This window comes from Lissotriton helveticus, chromosome 4_1 (genome assembly GCF_964261635.1).
Source record: "Lissotriton helveticus chromosome 4_1, aLisHel1.1, whole genome shotgun sequence".
Taxonomy (NCBI): domain Eukaryota; kingdom Metazoa; phylum Chordata; class Amphibia; order Caudata; family Salamandridae; genus Lissotriton; species Lissotriton helveticus.
The window spans coordinates 1,852,221,389-1,852,247,399 of record NC_136063.1 but is presented as its reverse complement, the minus strand read 5'-3'; the positions used below and the strand labels follow the sequence as shown (position 1 = coordinate 1,852,247,399).

Below are 26,011 nucleotides of genomic sequence, written 5' to 3'. Positions count from 1 at the left end.
ACCGCTCCCGTCTAGCCTTCGAGGTCATGGCCCGGCAGTCGGGGCACGACGTGTCATCGTGGTCGGCCCGAGACAATAAAGGCACCGACGGTGGGGGTCGGTCACCGACATCATGTGGTGACAGTCTTCGCAAGGTTGAAACCCAGGCATCCCTACCGGCACCGCGAGTCGGAGGTCGACTCGAGAAGTGATCAAAAATGATCAAAAAAGTTAGTCAAAAAATGACTAAGAGTACTGCTCTTCCCGGATCTGCGCTTGCTGGCGCGAAAAAAAAAAAGAAGGAACTGACGTCAGCGCGCGAGGGCGTCGTCCAAGTACTCCGACGACGTCATCCCGGCGATCACGGCGCCGACGACGGACGCGGAGCCGCAGACAACGCCTTGTGACGCGCAGGGGTACTGCTGACGAAAACTTCCCGGATCCAGTCTGATGCCTGGGGATATTCTAAGGTAAGGAATCTAACACTAACCTGTTTCTTTCAGATAAAATAATACCTGCAACTCACTCCCTCCAGGCCAATGCAATCGTCACTAAGAAGGGGGAATTGATGGTCAACAGCCGGAAGAGACAATTGTATAAAGGATGGAAGAGATCACACATCTGATAGGTGTGGAACAAAATAAGGTCCCACTGTGGCATTACAAAGGGCGTGGGTGGAAAAAGATGAGCTAGCCCTTTAAGAAATCTATGAACGATAGGAGATTTGAAGAGAGAAGGTTGATCTGCAGCCGCATAAACACAGTCAGAGCAGAAAAGTAACCCTTGAGAGTTCCCAATGCAAAGCCCTGTGGACAAAGGGTCAGAATAAACAAAAGGACAGAAGAAAGAGTAGCAGAAAGAGGGTCAATAGACTTTTCTGTACAGTACAATACAAAGTTCTGCCAACCGCAGGTGTATACCATCTTAGTGGAGAGCCGCCTGGCCTCCAAAATAACATAACAGACTTCGGGAGGAAGGTCAAAAGCTATCAACTGCTGCAGCTCAATCTCCATGCATGGAGGCCCAGAGTTGACAGATTCGGGTGAAGGACTCTCCCCTGCTGTTGTGGCAGAAAATACTTCAGATGGGGCAGCAAGATCGGAGGATCGATGCTCTTTCTCAAAAGCTCCAGATAGTAAAATGAGTAAAAAAGTAGTAAAAAAACTCAGAGCAGTAAAATGACAAAGGCCAATTACCACTCCAGGCAAAGTATTACAGCTTTGAATTAGTGAAATACCAACCAAGCCAACCTGAAATGAGTAAAGGCAACCTCTGACACAGTGTTTCGCTCTACTTAGAGCTCTTCAGAGTTATAGCTTTGTCCAGAAACAAGCACCCATTATAAATGAAAACAATATCTTTTCAGGCATAGAGTGATGCATTAATTATGCAAAAAAGGAAGCAGAGAACTCTGGGTAGTTCTCAAGTTTAGGTGGAAAGCAGTTCCTGTATAGAACACTCTCAAAACCAGCGACACTCTAGATCTGCTCACCTCATGTGCTTAGAGACTTTGCTGTAGAAATAGCAACAGCCTTTGTCCCTTTCTATCTCGGCGTGGATGTCACTGTATTAATCCTATGCTTAACCGCATGCGTGCGGCATGATTTCCCCCCGTACGCTGAGATTTGCGGATTCGCACTTTACATGACGAGCTGGGCTCGTCATGAGCGTGCGAGGAGGCTACCTCATGACGAGCCCAGCTCGTCATGAGCGTCGAAGGGGTTAAAGACTTTGATAGAAAAGCAGACATTTGAGGGCGCAGATCTAGAGTGTCGCTGGTGTGAGAGTGCTATACAGGAGCTGTTTTCCACACGAACTTGAGAACTACCCAGAGTTTTCTGCTCCCTTTTTGCATAATTTATGGATCACTCTATTCCTGAAAGGGGATTGTTTTGATGAATATATATATATGGACTGTGATTAGCAAGGGGGTCATCTAAATCAGATAACCTTTCCTCTGTCAATCTCTGCTACCTATCCTAAATCAGTTTTTCTAAAGAGAAACTACAAGGTTATTCACAGTTTAAATTTAGACCTGCGGCACATGTAGGAGTTGCCTGATGCGCCATATTTCATCATTTGAATACAAAAAGGTGCTTTTCTGGTCCACCAGAAGGCAATGTGTAGTGTTCTTGATTAAGCTGAGCATTAAGCTGAGCTAACCTTATCTGCTGTATTCTATGGCTCATGCATGTGTATAGTGTTCCAATGCAGAATGTAGCTTGTTTAGAATGTTTTGCCTCAAGCTAAAGTCAGTTGTATGCTGGACTTTGGAGGATGAGGTCTCTTGCTTAGAGTTTACAATAAAACTCCTAATAACTCTACTCCTGCCTTCCTGCTCTTCATTCCTGCGACCTCACTACATTTTGGCGACGATTGGACTTCACCCACCCGCAGAGACCTCAACTCAACTAGTCTATTTTGGAATTTTCTCAACTTTCACCCTCCTACACTTGGATAACCTTTTCTGGACTATTTTTCAAGGTTTCTCCTTTTACTGAGGGTCAAGGCATATTCCTCTACTTTACTTTTGCCAAAAGGATTTCAAAGGATTATTCCTCTTTTCAACCTTGGCATTATTTCACTACTTCAAACTTGGCACGTAATTTCCACTGCTCTTTGGACTGGCCTTCACCTTTCTACTGGTAACTCAAGAAATTCAACATCTTCTTTTCGTGTAAGTTTGCCAGTTTTTAAAATAAATTGTCCCTTACCGGCGCTCTTCTCACGTGCTTTGTTGCTCTTCGAACGGTTGCCTAGCGACCCACCTATTAACCAAGAACGGACCTAGCGCAGCCCTTAGCAACCGCTTCCTGTGGCTCGAGCGCTTCATCTCTACGTCAGCCACTGGTGAGTCATCCTTTTCACCGCGAGCACTTCTGAGCTCCGAACAGTCTGACCCTGTGCATCCTTCACTCTGCGTGCCGACGTCAGTGCGCTGCGTGGTGATGTCACTACGTCTAGCGCCATTTTGGATTTCTTCCGACGCTGATCGGCACATCTGTTAACGCCGGTCCGAAAACAAAATACTTCCAGCCTTTCACATGCCCATTTTAGCTTGTGACTCCTTTCTTTTTGCTGATCAGCGCAGCTTACTCACCTTGCCTCGCTGATCGGCAAAGCTTACGCTTCTTGTCTTCGCTGATCGGCACAGCTTACTTCGTTAACGCTGATCCAGGTGACACAAATGCTGATTGGCACAGCACACTGCAGCGCTGATTAGCACAATCCCCTCCAGCATTCAGCAACTAACTAACTTCTACAAATAAAGAGGTACTTTCCTTTCTCCACACTATTTTACCACAGACTTTGCGGATCAGTAACTGAAAGGCCCTTTACCTGAACACCTCCTAACTTGTAACTTTACAATTTTGCACGTTTACTTTATAGGTGTTTCACATTTTATGTACCTTAACTAAGGGAAAGTTCACCCTCTGCCTTCATTTATATTGTTATTACTGGGGTGTTACATATTTCTTTGCTTTAGAGTCAATTATTTTTATTAATCAGGAACATAGCATGGTACACAGCCCAGCTGCCTACATCAACTTGCCGACAGGGCGAAAACACAGTACAAGGACACAGCGTTTTGGGTCTACATCTCGGAGGGCGACCCTGCGTTTTTCGACCTGGGAAGCCGCCTCACCTTTCCTGCAGTGTCTGCGTTTTATCAAAGAGCAAACAGGCAAAGGGAAAAAACAAAATAAGCCAAAAACACCCCCCAACCCCCCTCCCTCCCCCCCTTCCGCAAAACGACCCCGCTCCGCATCAGCTGCCTTCACCTCCATACACTGCTACGATCCACCTGATTAATCAAAGAACAATCAACCCCCGGACTTAGTCACCGTTGACTCCAGGGGGATGAGATGTAGAATCTGCAAGTATTTTGGGCAGGTGACTTCTCGGAGGTTCTTTGATAAAAGCTGCAAAAATGGGCCCCACAATTGAGCATACTCCGACCCCTTCCCATCCATTCCCATCGAGAGCCTCTCCATCGCCAAAATATGCCACAGTCTTTGGAACCAGTCCCGAGGGTCGGGCACAGCCGGAGAGTTCCAGTGCGCCAGGAGCACTTGCCTCGCCAGCGCAATCGGTCTACCTTTCAATGAGCGCAGGGGAAAGACTTTGGGGTAGGGAAGCCCCAGCAAAGTGTACTCGGGAGATCGGGGAAACGTGATCTGAAACGCAGCGCGAGCTCATCTAAAATCGTGGTCCAATACCTATGTTGGGCAATGCCACAACAAATGCGCCAGCGTCCCTGTGAGGCCGCACCCCTTTCTTTGCTTTAACTGAAGAACTTTTATTCGCATATTGCCTATCTTGTACCATGCAGAATGTCACAGCCCCGCCATTTTTTCTCTCTGAGCCGGGTGATCCTCCTATACCATGGCTTAAATGGAAGAAAGTTTTCGCTCACTATGCGAGGGTATGTGGCACCTATTTGAGTGCAGAAAGAAAGACGTCATTGTTCATGCACTGTCTAGGTTCAAAAGGACAGAACGTCTTTGAGAACCTTCCTGATTTGTCTGATGCTGATGGGGGTTCACTCAACGAATATGAAATTTGCATTAAGAAAATGGACTTGCATTATCTTTCCAAATTGAGCATGGTTTTGGAACGCTTTCCTTTTGGAAAGAGAATGCAGAGGCAGGAGGAATCCATTGAGCAATATGTCACTGCCCTTCGCAAGCTGGCTGCTACGTGTACTTTTGCAGGTACCTTGGATGAGCGACTTAGAGATCAGCTCCTGCTTGGTTCTTCTGTAGAAAAAGCTAAAGACAGTTTGTGGCAGAAAGACAATCCTACGCTTCAAGAAGTTATTACTGCTCTTAAATTGCATGAACACTCCAACACATGTTCTGAAACCATTCGCAAAAATAACGGATGAGAAAAAGGGTACTACAGATGTTAAAGAAATCAAGGCATCCACCTCACCCCTGTCTCAAAATAAATCTATTCCTGAACCTGGGAACTCTAGTAATAACAAGAGTTCCAGCTCCACTTCTAAATCCTCCAGCTTTAAATGCTTTCATCGTGGCAACATTGGTCATTTGGCCAATGCCAAAGATTGTCCCGGGTGGAAAACAACTTGTTCCATTTGGAGAAGAAAGAGGCATTTTTCAAAATGTTGTAGATCCAACAAAGCTCAGAAAAAGGTGACGGAAGTAGACCTATATGATCAGGGTGAAGATGAATCAGTAGTATGTCTAGTCAATGTTGTTGAAATGGATGGACCCATAGAAAAAGTTCTGATTGATGACTGCTCTGTGGACATGTTGTTCGACTCCTGTGCCAAGATCACATTAATACCCAGAACCTTCTGTGAGAAGAACCTATTGAACAAAGTAAAATTACTCAAACCCGATATAATTCCCAGGGGTTATGGTGGCCAGATTATAAACCTGTTACGTTGTTTCATGGGCACAATTGACTTTAAAAGGAGAATTACGGCTGGGAAAATCTATGTATTGATGAAAGGGGATTCCCTCATTAGCTGGGCGCATCAGAAAGATCTTGGTGTCTATCTTGACCCCAAAGAAGTTCCCTCGGTGCGTTTGAGAGATCTTTCTGGTGTGGCTGTGGTCTCGGATCATAGTGATTGGGTCAAAAGATTTCCAAGTGTCTTTGGTAAAAAACTTGGTTGTCCTAACAAATATTTACACCTTATCAAACTGAAGAAAGACTCTGTTCCCAAGGTTGCTAAAGTCAGAAATGTTCCACTCTTGGTTCGAGACAAAATGAAGGTTGAATTGGTTAAGTTGATAACTAATGGTGTTATAGAAGAGGTCGAGTGTACGGAGTGGGTTTCTCCGGTGGTGATGGCGAGTAAGGCCAACTGTGAGGCAAGATTATGCATCGATATGAGGGAGCTCAACAAAGCTGTCGTAGTTGACCATTACCCGCTTCCTAACATTGCTGAGATGTTGTCTTCTTTGGGTGGGGCCATGCACTTCTCCACGGTAGATCTTTCCTCGGCCTATCACCAGGTCAGGTTACACCCGCCTTGCCAAGATTTCACCACTTTTATCACTCCCTTTGGAACTTATAGATTTCTCAGGATGCCCTTCAGCTTGATTTCAGCTGCATCGGTCTTCCAGAGAGTGACGGAATATATTTTGGCTGGTCTTCATGGGGTTAAAGTCTATCAAGACGATGTTCTGGTGCACAGTGTGACGCGCGGAGAGCCTGATGATAGAGTGTGTGTGGTTTTAGGTAGGTTACAAGACGCGGGTGTCACTCTGAGGCTAGATAAGTGCAAATTTGATGTAGAAACTATAGAATACCTTGGACATTTGGTTTCTGAGTCTGGCATCAAGCCTAAGCCCTCGTTGGTGGAGGCAACCACTAATCTCAAATACCCTGACAACAAGGATGAATTGGTCAAGTTCCTTGGCATGGCCGAGTTTTATAATAAGTTTGTTACAGGGTTTGCCCAGAAAACTGAGAGAATGAGAACCTTGCTGAAGAAAGGACAGGAATTTGTCTGGGACAAAGGATGTTGTGCTGAGTATGATCTGATCAAGAATTGTCTCAATCATGCTCAAAATCTTTCTAGTTTTGATCCTGCCAGAGATTCTTTTATAATGACAGACACCAGTTGCAAGGGTATTGGTGGGGATCTTTGACAGAAAGGAGAGGAAGTAGACAATACCATCTTGTTCATTTCGAGGCCTCTGAGAGGAGCGGAGTGTAGCTACTTGGTTGTGGAAAAGGAGGTTCTGGACCGTTTACTGGGCGGTCCACAAACTTAAGAGGTTTTTATGGGGAAAGAAATTCTCGGTTGTTTCGGACCAAAAACCTCTTAAGGAGGTATTTGAAAAGAAAGGCATTGATTGTGTTTCTCACAGGATAAGGAAGTGGGTTGTTGCCCTACAGGACTTCAAGTTTAGTGTTTCCTATTTGCCTGGATCTAGTAACATCTTAGAGGATTGTTTATCCAGGCTTTCTGGTGACTCTCTCTCTGAGCTTGATGAGGACCCTTCTGCCTTTAACGAGGACTCTTCAGAAGATTTTAAGGTGTGCATTGTAACAGAAGGTCTTATCACAGAAAATGAATGGACAACTGAGTTAAGCACTGATTCTAATCTACAGCGAGTCATGGGGTTTGTATGTGATGGTTGGTATGAAAAGAGAGAGTGTGATGAGGAGCTTAGAGGTTTTTGGTGTGTTAGGGAACACATGACCTTGCTTGATGGGTTGTTAGTGAGAGGAAGCAGACTTGTCCCTCCTGCACAGTTAAGGTCTAAGATAATTGAAAATGCCCACTCTAGCCATATGGGGATTGCTAAAACAAAAAAAGAGTTAGAGAGGTATATTGGTGGCCCGCTATGGACACTGAAATTGAGAGATCGGTGCGAGATTGTGTACAATGCTCTGTCAGCGACAAGATACTTAAATGTAGAACTCAACCTATGGTTCTCAGGAAGCAGTCAACTGGACCTTGGGTGGATATTTCTTTAGATATTCTGGGGCCTGCCAGAGTTAAGAGTCAAGATAAGTATGTTTTGGTGTGTGTCGATATGTTTTCCAGATGGCCATTTATTAAAATAGTCAATTGTGTTGATTCTTCCTCGTGATTTCATTTCTTGATGAGTTGTTTGCCAATGAAGGTTTGCCAAGCTCAGTTCTTACTGATAATGGTGTGCAATTCACTTCAGGTGTTGTCGAGTGTTTTCTGAGTGAAAGAAGTGTTATGCATAAACGTGCTTCGCTTTATCACCCGGAAAGCAATGAAGTTGTCGAGAGATTCATCAGAGTTCTTAAGGAGGCCATGCAATTGGCTCGTGTTTCCAGCTGTGAATGGGAAGAGGCTATTAAGAAAAAGGTCTGTGAGTATAGATTCACTGCACAATCCTCTACTGGTGTGACATATTTTGCTTTATTTAAGGGAAGGTCGGCTTGTACACCCCTCAAACCTTCCTGGGTCTCTACTAAACTTTCTGATTCTGCAGATTGTAGTGATAACACTGTTGGTTGGAAAGAAAGAGAGTCGGCAAGAATGTATAAAAGGAAATGTGCGTATGTTGTGAGGGAAGCTGTAAAAAAAAACTGTTGTGCATGTTGGAGATTTGGTGAGAATAAAATTACCCGAGAGAAAATTTGGTGTTTCCAAATTTAGTCAACCTATAAAAGTTATCAAACTGTTAGGCAATGCTGTTAGGACACAGGACCATATGGTTTGGAACCTCAATAGAATTGCCAAATGTTGTCCCAATACTGTTGAAGAAGACATTCCCCTTCCTTCCACTTCTTCTCCTGCTGTGAGAAGATCTGTGAGGGAAAGATCTATCCCTTCTCATTTGAAAGATTTTGTGTAATCATACTTTTTCTTTTCCCTCGCTTTGTTTGTTTGTTCTGTTGGGGATAAGAGGGAGGTGTTGTAGTGTTCTTGATTAAGCTGAGCATTAGGCTGAGCCAACCTTATCTGCTGTATTCTGTGGCTCATGCATGTGTATAGTGTTCCATTGCAGAATGTAGCTTGTTTAGAATGTTTTGCCTCAAGCTAAAGTCAGCTGTATGCTGGACTTTGGAGGATGAGGTCTCTTTCCTAGAGTTTACAATAAAACTCCTAATAACTCTACTCCTGCCTTCCTGCTCTTCATTCCTGCAACCTCACTACACAATGATAGTAGTTTGTCACTTTAGTCATGCAGTAATATTAGAGAATTATATTAATCTTGCTCTTCAGTGTAAGGTTGAAGAGGTTCCACAAAGATGGCCGAGCATATCCATACTTCATATGATTACACAACAGAGAAGAGGAGTGTCCTGATAATGAAGCACAACACTTTTGAGTGAGTGCAAGCACAACTTAATTTTTATATGGGATATTTTCAATGAAACAGAATAACGGGCTGGTGATAATGTCCGCACACCCATATATTATTTTCTACAGTATTCTTTTGTGAAAAAGTTCTGATATGCCTAGAGAGCTAACAAGATGCCAGTCAATGCCACATAGTGCCACCTAGCACAAGGGACTTATTATGGCATAAATCCTTCTCTAGATCAGTGGGACACCGAGCAGAAGCCTCACATTATGAAAGCTGCAGGAACAAATATTCATCAGAACTGTGGTTGTCTGGTGGACTGAGTGGAAACACATCCGGATCCCCACTAAATCAGCTTTCCTTCGATATTTATAAAACCCATCTTTCCTTTGTTTGATTTACATAGCCCAACAACTAGGGATGCTTGGCTAATGATGTCTGGGCCCACTTTATAAGTAGGCATTCTGAAGTCTTTGGGAACTTTTTTAAAGAACAGGACTTTGCTGGTAGCCATTTTACCCCCCAAGGCCAGGACCAGGCCTAAATTCTGACAAAGCTTAGCCGTTATGACATTTTGGAATAAGAAGTTGAATTGCATAGAGCCCAATACAAATTTTTTCAGGTACCTGGATGCTCTGCTAGAGCATGGTGAACTGCTGCTAGTGCTTCGTAGTCGTTTTCTGAATCTTGTCCTCCTCCTTGGCTGACACTGTATAGCTAACTTGTATTCGGAGATTATATTTTTAACATAAGTCTCACATAAGGCTGATAATCGAAGTGTCATGCTGTAAATCTGAAAAAAAATGTTTTAAACTTTTTTTACCTGTGTTTATTCTGAAAACAAGAATATCATTTTAATTTGATAAGGATGGTTTTACAGCATGAATAATTTTCATCAATAGAAAAACAATCACAAATAAATAAGACATTTAGAAATGACAAATGTTGAAAAGGTAATGTAGCGTCATCAGATGTAGCGTCCACCCTAGGTTGGGAGCATGCAATAGACCACACCACACAGAGAGCTCTGGCTTGCATGACTATTCTTCAGCATGCAACCTTTAACTGAAGGCACTGCGTCAATCAAGTTACTTACCTGCGGTAACAATATATCTGTAAGAAACATTAGTTAGTGATAGATTCCTTACCTTAGAATTACCCCCAGGCATCAGACTGGATCCGGAAAGTTATTGTCAGCAGTACCCCTGTGCGTCGGTAGGCGTCGTTGTGCGGCTCCGCGTATGTCGTTGGCGTCGTATTCGCCAAGATGACGTTGTCGGAGCTACTTAGACATGCCCACGTGCGCTGACGTCAGTTCTGTACAGGACTTTCTGCGCCAGGAACGCAGAGCCATGGAAGATACTGACCACTGGTGCATTTGAAACTAGGGCCCTGAAAGGGATGACCTTAACCCTAGAAATCAGTTCTCAGAACGGGGAGGATGGGTGGGGCGGTAAGGAATCTATCACTAACTAATGTTTCTTACAGATATATAGTTACCGAAGGTAAGTAACTTGTTTATCTGAAAGAAACACGTTAGTGATAGATTCCTTACCATAGAATAGATACCCCCAACAAAACCAACCCCAGTGGTGGGTCTGCGAACCAAGATCACACCAGAAAGTCACAGAGAACAGAACGGCTAAAGAAGCAGTCTCTCTGTAAAATTGAGCAGCGAGGCCCACGTGGCTGCCTAACAGATGTCTTGCAGGGGGATACTACGTCCCAATGCAGTAATAGCTGCTGACGCCCTTGTAGAATGGGCACGCCACCCCACCGGAGGTTCCTTTTTAGCCAGCGCATAACAGGCCTTGATACACAAGATGACCCACCGAGAGATGGTCCGTTTGTGCACGGCCCGACCTTTTTTGGCGCCCACGTAGCCAACAAAGAGCTGGTCATCCACCCGGAACTGCTGTGTGCGATTCAGGTAGAATGAGAGTGCACGTTTTGGGTCCAGACGGTGGAGCCTCTCTTCTTCTTTGGAAGGGTGTGGAGGCGGAAAGAAAGTGGGCAAGGTGATAGTTTGCTCGATGTGGAAGGCAGTGACAACCTTTGGCAAGAAGAAAGGACGAGTGCGAAGCACAACCGTATCCAGATGAACCGAGAGAAAGGGAGGCTTACAGGAAAGAGCCTGGAGCTCACTCACCCGCCTAGCTGAGGTGATGGCGACCAGGAAAGCAGTCTTTAAAATCAATAAACAAAGAGGACAGTTGTGTAGTAGCTCAAAAGGAGCGCACATCCAAATAAGTAAGAACTATTTACAACAGGGGACTTGAAAAGAGAGGGCTGATCAGGGAGCCTGAGAAAGGCCGAAATTGCTGAAAGGTAGCCCTTAATAGAGCCCAAAGCAGAGACCTGCTGGGCCAGAGAAAGAAGGAACAAAAGGACTTCTGAAAGAGGGGCAGAAAGAGGATCCACAACCTTTGCTGTGCATCATGCCAATAAATTTGTTCCACCTGCAGGCATATGCCGATTTAGTGGAGGGACGCCTGGCTGCCACAATGATATCACAGACTTCAGGAGGCAAGTCAAATGGAATCTACTGTAGCCACTCATATAGGTGGAGGCTGGACAGGTTCAGGTGGAAGACCGTCCCCTGCTGCTGCGACAGAAGATCTCCCGAAGAGGCAGTCGGGATACCAAACTCTTCTAGCCCAGTCTGGGGCCAAATGAATAACTTGGGACCATTTGCGCCTGATCTTCCTCAGCCCTCTGGCTAGAAGTGGTACAGGCGGAAAGGCTCCACTCGTGATGAAAAGTGTCGCCCTCGTGATGAAAAGCGTCGCCGAGCGAATGCCGCCTTGGAAATTCCAACACGCAGAAGAGATGACATTGCACGTTCTCTTCGGTGGCGAATAGATCTAACCAAGGCTCTACCCACTGTTGAAAGATACCTTGCGCCACCTCCGGGTGCAGACGCCAATCGTGATCCATCATGCACCTGCGGCTGAGTTCGTCCGCCCTGGAGTTCAAGGAACCTGCCAAGTGTTGAACCGTCAAGGAAGAGCCTTGACGTTCCAGCCATGCCCAGAGACGCAGAGCCTCCTGACATAGGGTCCACGACCCCACCTTGCCTTGCTTGTTGCAATGCCACATGGTGGTGGTGTTGTCTGTATACACCATCACTACTCTCCCCTTGACAGAGGGAAGGAATGCCTTCATTGCAAGTAGGATCGCCCGGAGCTCCAAAAAGTTGATATAGAGCCTGGACTCCGCCGGAGACCAGAGGCCTCTGATATCCGCCTCTCCCATATGGCTGCCCCATCCCAGGAGGGATGCATCCGTCACCACTGTGTGCTCCGGTTGAGGAAGGGAGAGGGATCTGCCGCTGACCCAATGTTGGTTTGTGAGCCACCACTGCAACTGCTGTGCAGTGCCCTTCGAGATCTGGACGTGCTCCAACAGGTCCCCTTGATGCTGTGCCCACTGGAACTTCAGGTCCCACTGCAGAGCCCGCATATGCCATCTGGCATGATTGGTCAGAAGCATGCAGGAGGCCATGAGGCCCCACAGCCTCGAGGTAATTCTGACCGAAACCCAGGACAAGGGCCGAAAGATCGGAATCATAGCCCGAAAGTCCTGAACTCGCTGTTCGGGAGGATAACCCCGAAACTGCGCCGTGTCCAGCATCGTTCCGATAAAGAGGAGCTTCTGAGAGGGAACCAGGGGCGACTTTGGCACATTGATGGAGAACCCCAGCAAATGCAGGAGGTCGTCCCTAGTCTGGAGGTGGGAGATGACTGCCTAGGGCGAGCCGCCTTCAACAGCCAGTCGTCGAGTTAGGGGAAGACTGAAAACCCCAATCTGCGCAGATGATCTGCGACCACCGCCATCACTTTCGTGAACACGCGAGGGGCGCTGGTAAGGCCTAAAGGGAGCACGGTGAACTAAAAGTGCTTGTGGCCTACGGTGAGCTGCAGGTAAAGCCTGTGGTCGGTAGTGTAGGAAGGTGGATATCTGACTATGGTTACCCCCAACTTTTTGCCTGGTGTTTTGCTGGTTTTTGACTTAGTTGTCCTGGGATCCTGCTATTCAGGACCCCAGGCTTCCTGCTCTCTCTGTTAAAATGGACTCCATGTACCCTAGGTACATATCTAATTGGATACTGAGTCACCTTATCAGTCCCTGTACAGTATACCTTAGGTATCCAGGGCATAGGTGTACCCAGGGCCTACTAGGGGCTGAAACATGTATTATGCCACCCCTGGCTGGCCATCCAAAACTGACACAACTGGCTGCACGACAGCTGGGGCAAGGTGGTGTAATCACCCTTTGCTGTAGATATAGTATATCTATATCTAACCCTAAACAAATGTAAATGTACAGGAATTTATATAGCGCAAATCACCAAGCGGTTTCTAAGCGCTTGCTTAGGGAACCCATCCTGGTATTCCCCTGTGAGATAACCCCGGCAGGGTATCCCCAAGGTGAAAGCCAGACATCCCGCCGCGAGGGGCCGTTGTGGAGATTAAGCAAGCTATTGCCCAGAGTCGCAGAGTGTGAACCCGTGAATCAAGTAGGCACCGGAGCGAGAATTGTCGAGTCCATGGACATTTTAGGACTCAAGACCCCGCTGAGCGGGGAATTGAACCCTGGTCCCGGGCTGACCTTTGCTTCCAGGTCTGCCTCCTCTAACCAGTGAGCCACACTTCTCCACATGGACACATATATTCCTATCAGTCACTCCTATGGAAGGCCTTATCAATCCTGAAGGCAGAGTGCTTGGAATTATGTGAGATGGTGCTCTGGCATGAGCTGAGCCAGTTTGCAGCTTGAGGAACCAAGTCCTAATAGCTGTTCCATGATAATGCACTTAAGAGTATATGGTATAGCGTTATCATGGAACAGCTATTAGGACTTGGTTCCGCAAGCTGCAAACGGGCTCAGCTCCTGCCAGAGCACCATCTCACATAATTCAAAGCACTCTGCCTTCAGGATTGATAAGGCCTTCCATAGGAGTGACTGATAGGAATATATGTGTCCGTTTTAGGGTTAGATATAGGTATACTATATCTACAGCAAAGGGTGATTACACCACCTTGCCCCAGCTGTCGTGCAGCCAGTTGTGTCAGTTTTGGATGGCCAGCCAGGGGTGGCATAATACAGGTTTCAGCCCCTGGTAGGCCCTGGGTACACCTATGCCCTGGATACCTAAGGTATACTGTACAGGGACTGATAAGGTGACTCAGTATCCAATTAGATATGTACCTAGGGTACATGGAGTCGATTTTAACAGAGAGAGCAAGAAGCCTGGGGTCCTGAATAGCAGGATCCCAGGCCAACTAAGTCAAAAACCAGCAAAACACCAGGCAAAAAGTTGGGGGTAACCATAGTCAGATATCCACCTTCCTACATAACCCCCCCCCCCCAAACGAAAGGAGATAAGGCTATCCTTGACCAGGTAAGCCTATATTGCCTGAGTGGCCATATGAGGAGGTGCATGCACTGGCATGGTTACCCCCTATCTCATGGTCCACTAAGCAATTCCTCACCCTAAGGGTATCCGAGGGTCTCCACCATAGGGAATCTCTACCTGTGGTGTGTTTTGGCAAAGTAAAAGGCTGGTGCTGGGATGGTGTACTGAAGTGAGGCTCCACTAATGTTGGGCTCAACTTCCTCCAATCACTATCCACCATGTATGCCTTTCTTTCCAGGACTGAGTTGCTGTATGCTCTCAGGGTCAACCTCTGGCTACCTAAAGCTGGAGGCTGGGTCCCTCTGTTTGGCTTACTGGAGGGACAGGTCAGGTTTGGGGCCCTTAGGTCCCAGGTTTGGCTGTGCCCAACAGTTACCATCTGTGGGAGGTCCCTAACTAATTTTAAGGGGGATCCCTCAGGAGTTTGTTTTATTTTCACTTGGCTAGGACTACTAGCTTCAGTGCCCTTAATCTGCTGATTGGGGGGTTCTTTTAGACAGGGGGCCCTTTGGGGTCCACCACTGGCCTCCCTGACCTCCACAGCCCTGGGCTGACTGAGGCAGGGTAGAGAGGGGCATGTTACCTGCTCCAGACTGGGTCCCACCTTGGAAGGGTCCACTGACATCAGGGGTTCTGCCAGGCTAGGCCTGACTACCTCTGGGGCAGTTTCTTCACAAGGGGTAAGATCAATTCCCTGAGGAGGCTGATCCTTTCCTAATGTCTGGTGGGAGGGAGATTTCTCTTCCTCCTCAATGCTCTCTGTTTGAGTGGAGTGATCCATAGTTTCAGGCTTCACAACACTATTATCAGTCTGAGTTTGGGCTGTGGCCATCACAACCAAACCAACCTTTTCAGGAAGGGACTCAGTTTGGGTATGGGCTGTTACCATCACAGCCCTGCTAACCTTTTCAGGGAAGGAATCTGTCTGAGATTGGGCTTAGATTGGCACAACCCTCCTAACCTGTTCAGGGAGGACATCTTGGACTGGGGCTGTGGCCATCACAGCCCCACTAACCTTTCCATGTAGGTTTACCATTTTAGAATGGGTTTCTTGTTCTACCTCAGCCCAGGCTGAGATCTCTAAATCATTCCCCAGTAGGCAATCTACAGGCAAGTTTGATGGCACTGCCACTCTCCTGGGGCCAGTGACACCTCCCCAGCTGAGATTTACCACTGCCATGGGATGATTTTTCTGCACTCCATCAATGTTTGTCACCTGGTATGTGGCACCATGTATAAGTTGCCTTGAGGGGACTAGGCTCTCAGTCACCATGGTGATGCTAGCCCCTGTGTCTCTATAGGCCTCAACTTTCAGTCCATTGATGAGAGGCTCCTGTCTGTATTTGTCCAAAGTGTTGGGACAATCAGTGAAGTTGGCAAACCCCATGCCAGTTTCACAGACAAGAGTATCTGAGTTAGGGGACCTGGTTAGGCCAGAGTCCCCAGGAACTCCCAAAGTAAATCCACCCAAATTCTTGGGGGCACTCCCACCACCTGGGGGATTACTACTAGTAGTCACAGAAGGTTTGGAAGTGTTACTTGGGGGTATGCTCTCCTTATTGTTGTTGGCCCTTGGGCAGCTGCTGTCAGTTTTCCAATGGCCCACCTGTTTGCAGGTATAGCAATAAGGTTTCTTCTGGGTATTGGAAGGATTCTGGGACCCACCCCCCTCAGAGGATTTTTGGGGCCCTGATGTGGTTTGATCTGTAGATTTATTCCCACCCTTCTCTTGAGGCTTGGTTGATTCCTTCTTTTGGTCACCACCTTGGTTCTTAGGCCTAATCCTGGTTCTGACCCATTAATCTGCCCTCTTACCCAATTCTTGTGGAGAGGTCAGATCAGAGTCTACCGGGTGCTGGTGTAATAACTGGTTCTGACAATTATTTAAGACTTGCTCTCTCATAATTAGATTGTACAATCCTGTGTAATCAGTAACCTTACTTCCCAGTAGCCAGCCTTCCAAAGCCTTAGTGGCACAATCAACAACGTCAGTCCAATCTTGAGCCTGAGTTTTCTGGGTATCCCTGAACATTAACCTGTACTGTTCAGTGGTTAAGCCAAACCCACCAATCAGAGCAGTTTTCAAGACTTGGTAATCATTAGCATCCTCATCTCTAACAGTGAGGAGCTTGTCTCTACCTTTACCTTCAAAGGAGAGCCACAATATAGCTGCCCACTGACTCTGGGGTACCTGCTGTACTTTGCAGGCTCTCTCCAACGCAGTTATCCACTTGTGGATATCATCTCCTGTCTTATAGGAGGGCACTATTTTACTCAGGTGTCTATTATCAAAACTCCTGTCTCTATCCCTAGGGATAGTGCTGCCACCAGTGGGGACTACCCCACTCAACTGTTGCTCCCTAGCAAAGGCAAGCTTCTCTTTGGCCAGGGCAAGTTCTTCCCTCTGGATCCTCAGATTAGCTTCCTTCATCTTTGGCTCATGCTCTCTCCTCTGAGGGGAAGTCATCCTCCTCTGAGCAGATGCATGAGAGGCACGAGAGTGCACAGATCTAATGGAGTCCCTAGAATGAGACCTGTCTCTTCTAACTCCATAGTTAGGCCTGCTCAGGGTCAGTACTGGGGGTCCCCAGATCCTTCCCTATGTAGGTCTAAGTTGGCCCTGGTTAGTCTGCCGACTACCCCAGGACTTTTGTCTGCCTCATCCCCAGAGGTGTCCCCTTCTTCCTCCTCCTCCTCCTCTACATTCTCTGTTTCGGGGAGATCTGGATCAGCAAGGGTACCTTCTAAGGCTGGCATGCTCCCATCTGTGTTAGAAGCCTTTCTAGCATCATATGTCTCTAAGAGACCTAACAGAAAGGGAGTGGTAGGGTTAGAACCCTGTTTCAATTTCCTGGAGGTACACAATTGTCTCATCTCCTGGAAACTGAGAGCTGCATATCTGGAAAGGACCTGCGGAGGGTCACTAACCACTAGGGGAGTCTCTGAAGTCTCTCCATGGGTAGACATGCTTTCTAGTGAGGTGTAAGTGATGCACCTACCTACACTATGGGTTTTCCTACTGATCCCTTGCTAAGAGTTGTAGTCAGGGTGTGCTAGGCCCTTTCTACTACAACAGCTGGTTCAGTAGAACTCAGAGTATTTCTAAGCTTGTTATATGTACCTAGGTACCTTATGTGATCTTTCAAATGATATTTCAAGATTATATGTGGTAAAAACAACAGCAAGCTCAAATCCCAAACACTGCCCACCAATGTGAGAAGTTGGCCTGATATATGATGCTCACTAGTTCTAGTGATCACCTTGTATCAGTCCAAACAACCCTTATGGTGATTGGTTGTAAGTCAACCTTATAGACCAGCTATCCTAATGGTAGCATGGACAAAGCAGTCTTAGGCTAAACTCTTTTGGCATGTGAAGCCAGCTGTTTTACCACAATATAACCCCTTGAATACCAGATGAAAGGACACCACACAGGTTGTTATGAAAATAAACAGTATATTTATTAATGACAACACCTCTGAACTCTTTATGAGGTCAGAGGGCTAAGCACATGACAATCTCTTACGAAAAATACTACAGGTTGCACAAAATTACAATGGTGCCTTAGAGGCATGACAAACCATATACTAAGTAAGTGGAATGTGAGAGTCGATAAAAGGAATGGAGCTGTCCAGAGGCTGTTGGATCGATGGGACCACGCTACACTAACTTCAGGTAGGTAATAGGAGGCCCACGGAACGCGTGTGCAGAGTGTGAACTCACACGCGAGATGCGTAACAACGTCTATGGACAGTACAGTTCAAGTTAAAGGTGAGTACGGACAATCCTGACTAGATAGGACTAAAACGACTGCGGAACTGGACACTAGGACAGTTAAACTACCCTTGAGCACCGAAATGCTCTCGTTACCTCACCCACGGGCTGCGGGTGCATAGGTGCCTAAGTGTGTCGGGTTCTCGCGTTGAAGTCAATGGAGCCTGAAAGAAAAGATGCTGCAGGCGACCAGGAGGAAGATGTCCGGTGCGATCCAAGGGTGGATCGGTGAAGAAGAGGACCTGAAAGCAGAGGGGACAGTGTTCAAAGTCACTAGCCAGTGACCGGTGTGGAACCAGGAAGGAACCAGGTGCTGTCGTCGCGATCAGGGGAAGAGTGGACGCTTGACTCTGCAGCCACGTGGACCAGGAGGTGTCTTCGACGGCCAGGATGGAGGCACGAGCTGTCCCACGCAGGCTCTCGCTGTCGGCGGTGTTGGATCCGGAATCGGCGTCAACAGGCCTTGGCAAAGGCAACCCACGCGGTGAGTGGAAAAGACATCTGGTGCGGACTAGGAGAGTCCGGGGTACCCCTCTTTTGGAAGGGAGCAAGGGCCAGTCTGGAGCAACCAGACCAGCAGTGAAGATTCAAAGGTTCGTCGTCTAGGAGGCCACTAGCCAGCCGGCAAGTGACCAGACAACGCGTCGAGCAGCAAACAAGCAGAAGGGCCCCACGCAGATCTCGTGGATGCTGGAGGGCTGATCTTCGGTGCAGGGGCTGCTCGGGGCTGGGGCTTCTCAGTCCCCAAAGCACTTGGTCGAGTTTACCTCGGGAGTCGTGCTGGAAGAGAAGTGCAGGTTCGTTCAAGATGGCCGGTCCCACGTGTCTCGTCGCACCCACGGGTCTCAGCTTTGCTGTAGATGTGAGTTGAGGTCGGAGAGGTCTGGGAATCCGGGTCTCGTCGGGCTCTGAAGTCTGGATCCTCGAGGGAAGACGACAAAGTGAAGCCGCTGGACGCTTGATGGTGCCTGCGGATGCAGGGTGGACACTCCTTGCCCACAAGGGAGATTTCTTAAGTCTTCTGTGGAGCAGAACGTCGAAGTCCAGAGTTTCTTCTTGTAGGGTAGTTCAGGATTAATCTCATTTGGAATGGGACCAGCTCCTACCTTTATTCTCCTAAAGGGGGCTGCACTACTGACTATGTCCCTCCCCTGGGTGGGACCAGGAAGGGGGGTGGTTACACCCCCTATCCTTTGTCCGGTTTCCCGCCAGAGCTGGGGCAGGGATGCCCCAGAAACTGGTTTGAACCGGTGTATGCACTTCGACGTTCTGCTCCACAGAAGACTGAAGAAATCTCCCTTGTGGGCAAGGAGTGTCCACCCTGCATCCGCAGGCACCATCAAGCGTCCAGCGGCTTCACTTTGTCGTCTTCCCTCGAGGATCCAGACTTCAGAGCCCGACGCGACCCGGATTCCCAGACCTCTCCGACCTCAACTCACATCTACAGCAAAGCTGAGACCCGTCGGTGCGACAAGACACGTGGGACCGGCCATCTTGAACGAACCTGCACTTCGCTTCCAGCACGACTCCCGAGGTAAACTCGACCAAGTGCTTTGGCCCGCAGCCCGTGGGTGAGGTAACGAGAGCATTTCGGTGCTCAAGGGTAGTTTAACTGTCCTAGTGTCCAGTTCCACAGTCGTTTTAGTCCTATCTAGTCAGGATTGTCCGTACTCACCTTTAACTTGAACTGTACTGTCCATAGACGTTGTTACGCATCTCGCGTGTGAGTTCACACTGCACACGCATTCCGTGGGCCTCCTATTACTTACCTGAAGTTAGTGTAGCGTGGTCCCATCGATCCAACAGCCTCTGGACAGCTCCATTCCTTTTATCGACTCTCACATTCCACTTACTTAGTATATGGTTTGTCGTGCCTCTAAGGCACCATTGTAATTTTGTGCAACCTGTAGTATTTTTCGTAAGAGATTGTCATGTGCTTAGCCCTCTGACCTCATAAAGAGTTCAGAGGTGTTGTTATTAATAAATATACTGTTTATTTTCATAACAACCTGTGTGGTGTCCTTTCATCTGGTATTCAAGGGGTTATATTGTGGTAAAACAGCTGGCTTCACATGCCAAAAGAGTTTAGCCTGACTGCTTTGTCCATGCTACCATTAGGATAGCTGGTCTATAAGGTTGACTTACAACCAATCACCATAAGGGTTGTTTGGACTGATACAAGGTGATCACTAGAACTAGTGAGCATCATATATCAGGCCAACTTCTCACAGGTAGGACGGGGATATGAAAATAAGCGTCCTGCAAGCCCAACGCTACCATCCAGTCTTGCGGGTCTAGGGCAGAGAAGACCTGAGCAAGTGTGAGCATCTTGAACTTCTCCTTCCGGAGGAAGCGATTGACGTTCCGAAGGTCTAAGATAGGACGCAGGCCCTTGTCCTTCTTTGGATCCAGGAAGTAGTGGGAGTAACAACCACGACTTACTTCTGGCATCGGAACACGCTTGATGGCCCCCTTGGCCAAGAGGGCCGCAACTTCCTGCTAGAGAAGTACCAAGTGATCCCCCGACATGCAGTGGTATAGAGGTGGCATGGCTCGAGGGGTGGTCTCAAAGGGGAGGGAGTAGACCCTTTGGACAATCTGCAAAACCCACCTGTCCGTAGCGATGGTGCGCAAGTGGGGGAGGTGATTGCGAATCCTGCCACCCACTGGAGTTTGGTGGGCCTGAAACACCGGACTAGGAAGACTTGGAGGCAGTGGTGGCAGGGGAGGTGGTGGACTGACCCGGCCGCTGGCCCCGTGACCCAGCTCAGCAAGTCCCATGTCCACCGCTGCACTGAGACTGTTGCTGTGCAAGCCTGTGGCTTTGAAACAAACGTGTTTGGGCGCCCCCTCCTTGGCCACGAAGAGAGTGAAAAGCAGACACCGAAGGAGTGCACCTGGCCAAAAGGCCAAAGGACTCGGCCGTAGCCCGGGTGTCCTTAAAGCGCTCCAACGCACTATCTGCCTTGTTGCCAAAAAGGCGAGCGCCATCAAAAAGCATGTCCATCAGAGTGTTCTGGACATCCAATGAAAAGCCATGGGTTCTCAGCCAGGCATGACTGCATAGCGCCACTGTCGTGGAAATCGCTCTGCCCAGCGAGTCGATGGTGCCAAGGCCAAAACGAATCGGGAAATTGGCTGCATTTCTCGACGAAGCGCTAATGACGTGGAAACAGTTCTGCTCAGAGAGTTGGCGGTGTTCAGCCTACAACATATTGTAAACTTTGATGCGTTCCTCACGGCTGCAACAGCCTGGGAGAGCACTGCCTGGGCCTCCTCTGGACACTGAGGCAGTACCTACGCCACCGTATCCCACACTGAATGGGAATAACGGCCCAAGAGACATGCAGTGTTTACAGACCGCAGCCCTAAGCTGGCGGAAGAGAAGGAATATGCTACTTACCAGTATACATCTGTTCTTGGCATGTAGGGCTGCTGACATTCATATCTGTGCATAGATCGCCGCCTAGTGTTGGGTCCGGATGATTGCACTTTGTTGTTTTGGAAGAGTGTTCGAAGTATCACGAGATAGGTGACTCCTCCCCTGGACTACAGTGCGCATGGGCATCTTCTCCATCCTCAGATTGTTTTTCGTCATTGTGGCAGAGATGGAGATAGTAAAGTAAGAGATGGCCATGCCAAAGATAATGCTGCAGCTGCGACAGGCCCCAGGGAGGAGGGCGGGCGATATGAATGTCAGCAGCCCTACATGCCAAGAACAGATGCATACTGGTAAGTAGCATATTCCGTTCAAGGCATGTGGGCTGCTGAATTCATATCTATGCATAGACTGTATAGCAGTATCTCCTCTAGCGGTGGTTACCTGTGCCAGCTGCAGCAGTTTGAAAAAGAGTTTTGAGGACAGCCTGGCCTACAGCAGCTTGCTGTTTTGCTTGCACATCGACACAGTAGTGTTTTGTGAAGGTGTGTATGGTGTTCCATGTGGCTGCCTTACAAATGTCTTCAAGAGGAATATTCCCTAGGAAGGCTATGGATGCCCCCATTTTCCTTGTAGAGTGTGCTCTTGGGTGGACGGTTAAAGTGCGTTTCGCTTTTTGATAGCATATCTGAATGCATTTAACTATCCATCTGGCTATTTCTGACTTTGATATTGGATTTCCCTTGTGTTGTGGTGCAAAAGCAACAAATAGGTGTTTTGTCTTTCTAAATGTTTTAGTTCTGTCTACATAATAAATTAGAGCTCTTTTTACATCTAGTGTGTGTAGGGCTCTCTCAGCTACTGACTGTGGATTTTGAAAGAATATTGGCAGTTCTATTGACTGATTAATATGGAAATTGGATACGACCTTTGGCATGAACTTAGGGTTTGTTCTAAGAAGCACCCTGTTGGCATGTACTTGCATGAAAGGTTCTTGAATTGTTAGTGCTTGTAATTCGCTTACTTGTCTGAGTGAGGTAATGGCAACCAAGAATGCTACGTTCCAAGTTAAGAATTGCAGTTCGCATGAGTGGAGAGGGTCAAAGGGAGGTCCCATAAGTCTGGTAAGTACTATATTTAGATTCCAGACTGGCGAAGGGGGATGTCGTGGAGGGATCACCCTTTTAAGACCCTCCATGAAGGCTTTGATTGCTGGCACTCTAAACAGTGAAAGGTGTTGCCTGTTTTGAAGGTATGCTGCTATAGCAGCTAGGTGTAGTCGTATCGAAGAGTATGCTAAGTTGCATCTTTGTATATGCAGCAGGTAACATATAATGTTTTGTATGGAAGCGTCTAATGGGTTGATTTGGTTATTGTTGCAGTAAATAACAAATCTCTTCCATTTAGCTGCATAGCACGCTCATGTAGTTGGTCGTCTTGCCTCCCTAATGATGTTCATGCAGTCTGGAGGTAAGTTAAGGTATCCAAACTCTAAGACTTCAGGAGCCAGATCGCTAGGTTCATTTGATTGGGATCTGGGTGTCTGATTTCTCCATGGTTCAGAGTTAGAAGATGAGGTGCGAGGCACAGTCTTTGATGAGGAACTACTGAAAGTTCCAGGAACGTTGTGTACCATGGTTGTCTCGCCCATGTGGAAGCAACTAGGATTAGTGTGAGTGAGTGTTGCCGCAGTTTGCGTGCCACCAGCGGAATTAGCGATGCTGGGGGAAAAGTGTACGCAAATCTGCCTGACCAGTTCATCCACATCGCATTGCCCTGTCTTAACGGATGTGGGAACCTGGCGGCAAAGTACTGGCATTTCGAGTTTTCTTTTGTGGCAAACAGGTCTATCTCTGGGTGACCCCACTCTTCGAAGAATGTCTGGAGAACTTGGGGGTGAATCTCCCACTTGTGTAGTTGTTGGCTGTGCCTGCTGAGCAGGTCTGCCATCTGATTGTCCTTCCCTGGAAGATGTTCTGCTAGGAGAAAAATGTTTTTGGGAATTGCCCACTTCCATATGCTTTGTGCCAGGTGGGACAGCTGTGGAGAGTGTGTTCCTCCCTGTTTCTGGATATAGTACATTGCGGTCATGTTGTCCGTCCGGTACAAGTATTTCTAGAATGCTTTCAGGGCTACGAATATCGCTAGCAACTCTAGTTGGTTGATATGCAGTTTCTTTTGTTTGGTTGTCCAGAGCCCTTGTACTGTGTATTGAAGGAGATGGGCTCCCCAGCCTGTCACTGATGCGTCCGCTGTTAGTACTAGTTGTGGAACAGGCTCTTGGAACAGTCCCCCCTTGGAAAGGTTTTGTGGGTTCCACCACTGCAGAGAGTTGTGAGCGCGACTGTCTACCAACACTAGGTCTTTTAGTTGTCCTCGAGCCTGGTTCCATTGCCGTGCTAGGCATTCTTGTAAGGAACGCATTTGAAGTCTGGCATGGGGGACAATGAATATGCAGGAGGCCATCATGCCTATGAGCTGCATTAAGACTCGAGCTGGCAGAGAGTGTTGTGGCAGAAATTTGCGAATCAGTATCTGCATGCTGGCTATCCTCGCTGAGTTTGGGTATGCCTTTGCCACGGAGGTGTCTATAGTGGCTCCCAGATATTGTTGTGTGTGGGATGGTTGCAGATGCGATTTTGGGTAGTTTATCGAAAACCCTAGGCTGTGTACCAACTGAAGTGTTTGAGACGTGTGCGTTGCACACTGTTGGTACAATTTTGCTTGTATTAGCCAATCGTCTAGATAAGGGAACACATGGATGTGTTGCCTTCTGAGATGTGCTGCCACTGTCGCTAAGCATTTTGTAAACACTCTTGGAGCCGTGGTAACCCCGAAGGGCAAAACCTTGAATTGGTAGTGTTGCCCCTCTATTGTGAACCTGAGATATTTTATGTGGGCTGGATGGATAGGTATGTGAAAATACGCATCCTTGAGGTCCAGTGTTGCTAGGAAGTCTCCTTGTTGTAGCAACGGGAGCACTTGCTGTAGTGTGATCATATGGAAGTGCTCCGACAGTATGTACTGATTTAGGGGTCTGAGGTCCAATATTGGCCTGAGGGAACCGTCCTTCTTGGAAATAAGGAAGTATAGGGAGTATACTCCTGTCCCTTGCTGGTGGAAAGGGACTGGCTCTATGGCCCCCTTTTCCAGCATGCATTTCACCTCTTGTTGGAGCAGGGTGATGTGTTCTGTTGACATCAGACGGTGTCTGGGTGGTATGTTTGGTGGTGTAGAAGTCAGTTCTAGGCAATAACCATACTGGATATTTTCTCTCACCCACCTGTCCGTGGTAATTGCGTACCAGACAGGTAGGAACTGTTGGAGTCTGCCTCCGACCGGTGTTAGGTGATCTGGAGGTAGCGTGATAAAGTCACTGTTTTGTGGCAGTGGAGTCTCTGGTGTTATTGCCTCCACGTCCTCTTCCCTTATTATTGTTGCCCCTATAACCTCCTCTGTTTGAGTTTTTGGTGAAGGAACCTTGTGTGTTGCTTTTGTATGAGGATGACGTCTGCGAGGTATTTCCTCGTGTAGTTGCTCTATATGAGGAGCGTCGAATGGAGCCTCTATGTTGCTGAAACTGTAATGCCCCCATTGATTTTGAGGTTTTGTGTCTTTTTTCATTTTGTCTAAAATGGTGTCGACAGCAGGCCCAAATAGAAAGTCTTGATTGACTGGCTGGTTAAGAATGGTGGACTGTACCTCGTTCTTAAAACCTGAAATGCGCAGCCATGCATGTCTGCGTAGCAAGACGCTAGTGTTAATTGACCTGGCTGCGGTGTCTGCTGCGTCAAGCGCACATTTGATGGAGGCGTTTGTAATGAATTTTCCCTCCTGTATGAGGTCATCAGCTTGTGCTTTAAAAGGCTCAGGTAGGTGTTGCATTAGGCTTTCGAGCTGGTCGTAATGTGCCCTGTCGTAACGAGCCAGTAGGGCTTTGTGTATTAGCAATCCTCCATGAGTTGGAGGCTTGTGCTGCTACCCTTTTACCTGACGACTCTAGTTTCTTTGATTCCTTATCGGGGGGAGGTGCTTCCCCCGTTGTTTGGGAGTTGGCCCTTTTACGTGCATTAGCCACTACTAGTGAGTCTAATGGTAACTGCCCTCTAATGTTGGTAGGGTCTGTAGGGGCTGCTCTATACTTTTTCTCAATCCTGGGATTGATTACTCGTGCCCTGGCTGTATCCTTAAATATGTCAGGTGCGTGTTTTAACACTCCCTTTAACATAGGAAATGTTCTGAAACTCTTTTCTGAAGTGGGGAAGGTGTCAAATAAGAAGTCTTCTTCAACAGGGTCATTATGCATGTCTACGTTGTGGTACTGCACTGCCCTGTCTATGAGTAGGTTGAAGACAATGGTGTCATCAGTAGGTGACGGCCTAGTTGGATAAGAGGGTACATCAGGGATGGGATGAGTGTTGTATGGGTCTGTTGGCTCCTCCCATGGTTCCTCTTGTGGTTGAGGATCTTGTGGAAAATCCTATTCTGGCTGTGGATTTTCCCCTGTGTTCCCCTCATTGTCCCCGTGGTGAGAAGGAGAGTAAGGAGCAAAAGGTGTAGTAGGCATGATAGTATAGAAAGGGATGAAGGGCCTAGAGGGAGAAGTCCCAAAGTCCTTCTTCTTTAATGCAATAGGGGAATGAGAGCCAGTGTCCAGTGGCCTCTTCTTCCTGTGCAGGATTGTGACTT

The 26,011-nt window shown here is 47.6% G+C and overlaps 1 protein-coding gene across 2 annotated transcripts in view; it reads right to left on the bottom strand.

Moving 5' to 3' along the window:
- Positions 1-26,011, bottom strand: part of BRWD3 (bromodomain and WD repeat domain containing 3) — a 1,637,103-nt gene that overhangs the window by 80,798 nt on the left and 1,530,294 nt on the right. For both annotated transcript variants that reach the window (XM_078688510.1, XM_078688511.1), the window contains one exon: positions 9,377-9,543. In XM_078688510.1, coding sequence (XP_078544636.1) covers positions 9,377-9,543 — 167 coding nt within the window. The remainder of the gene's footprint in view (positions 1-9,376; positions 9,544-26,011) is intronic.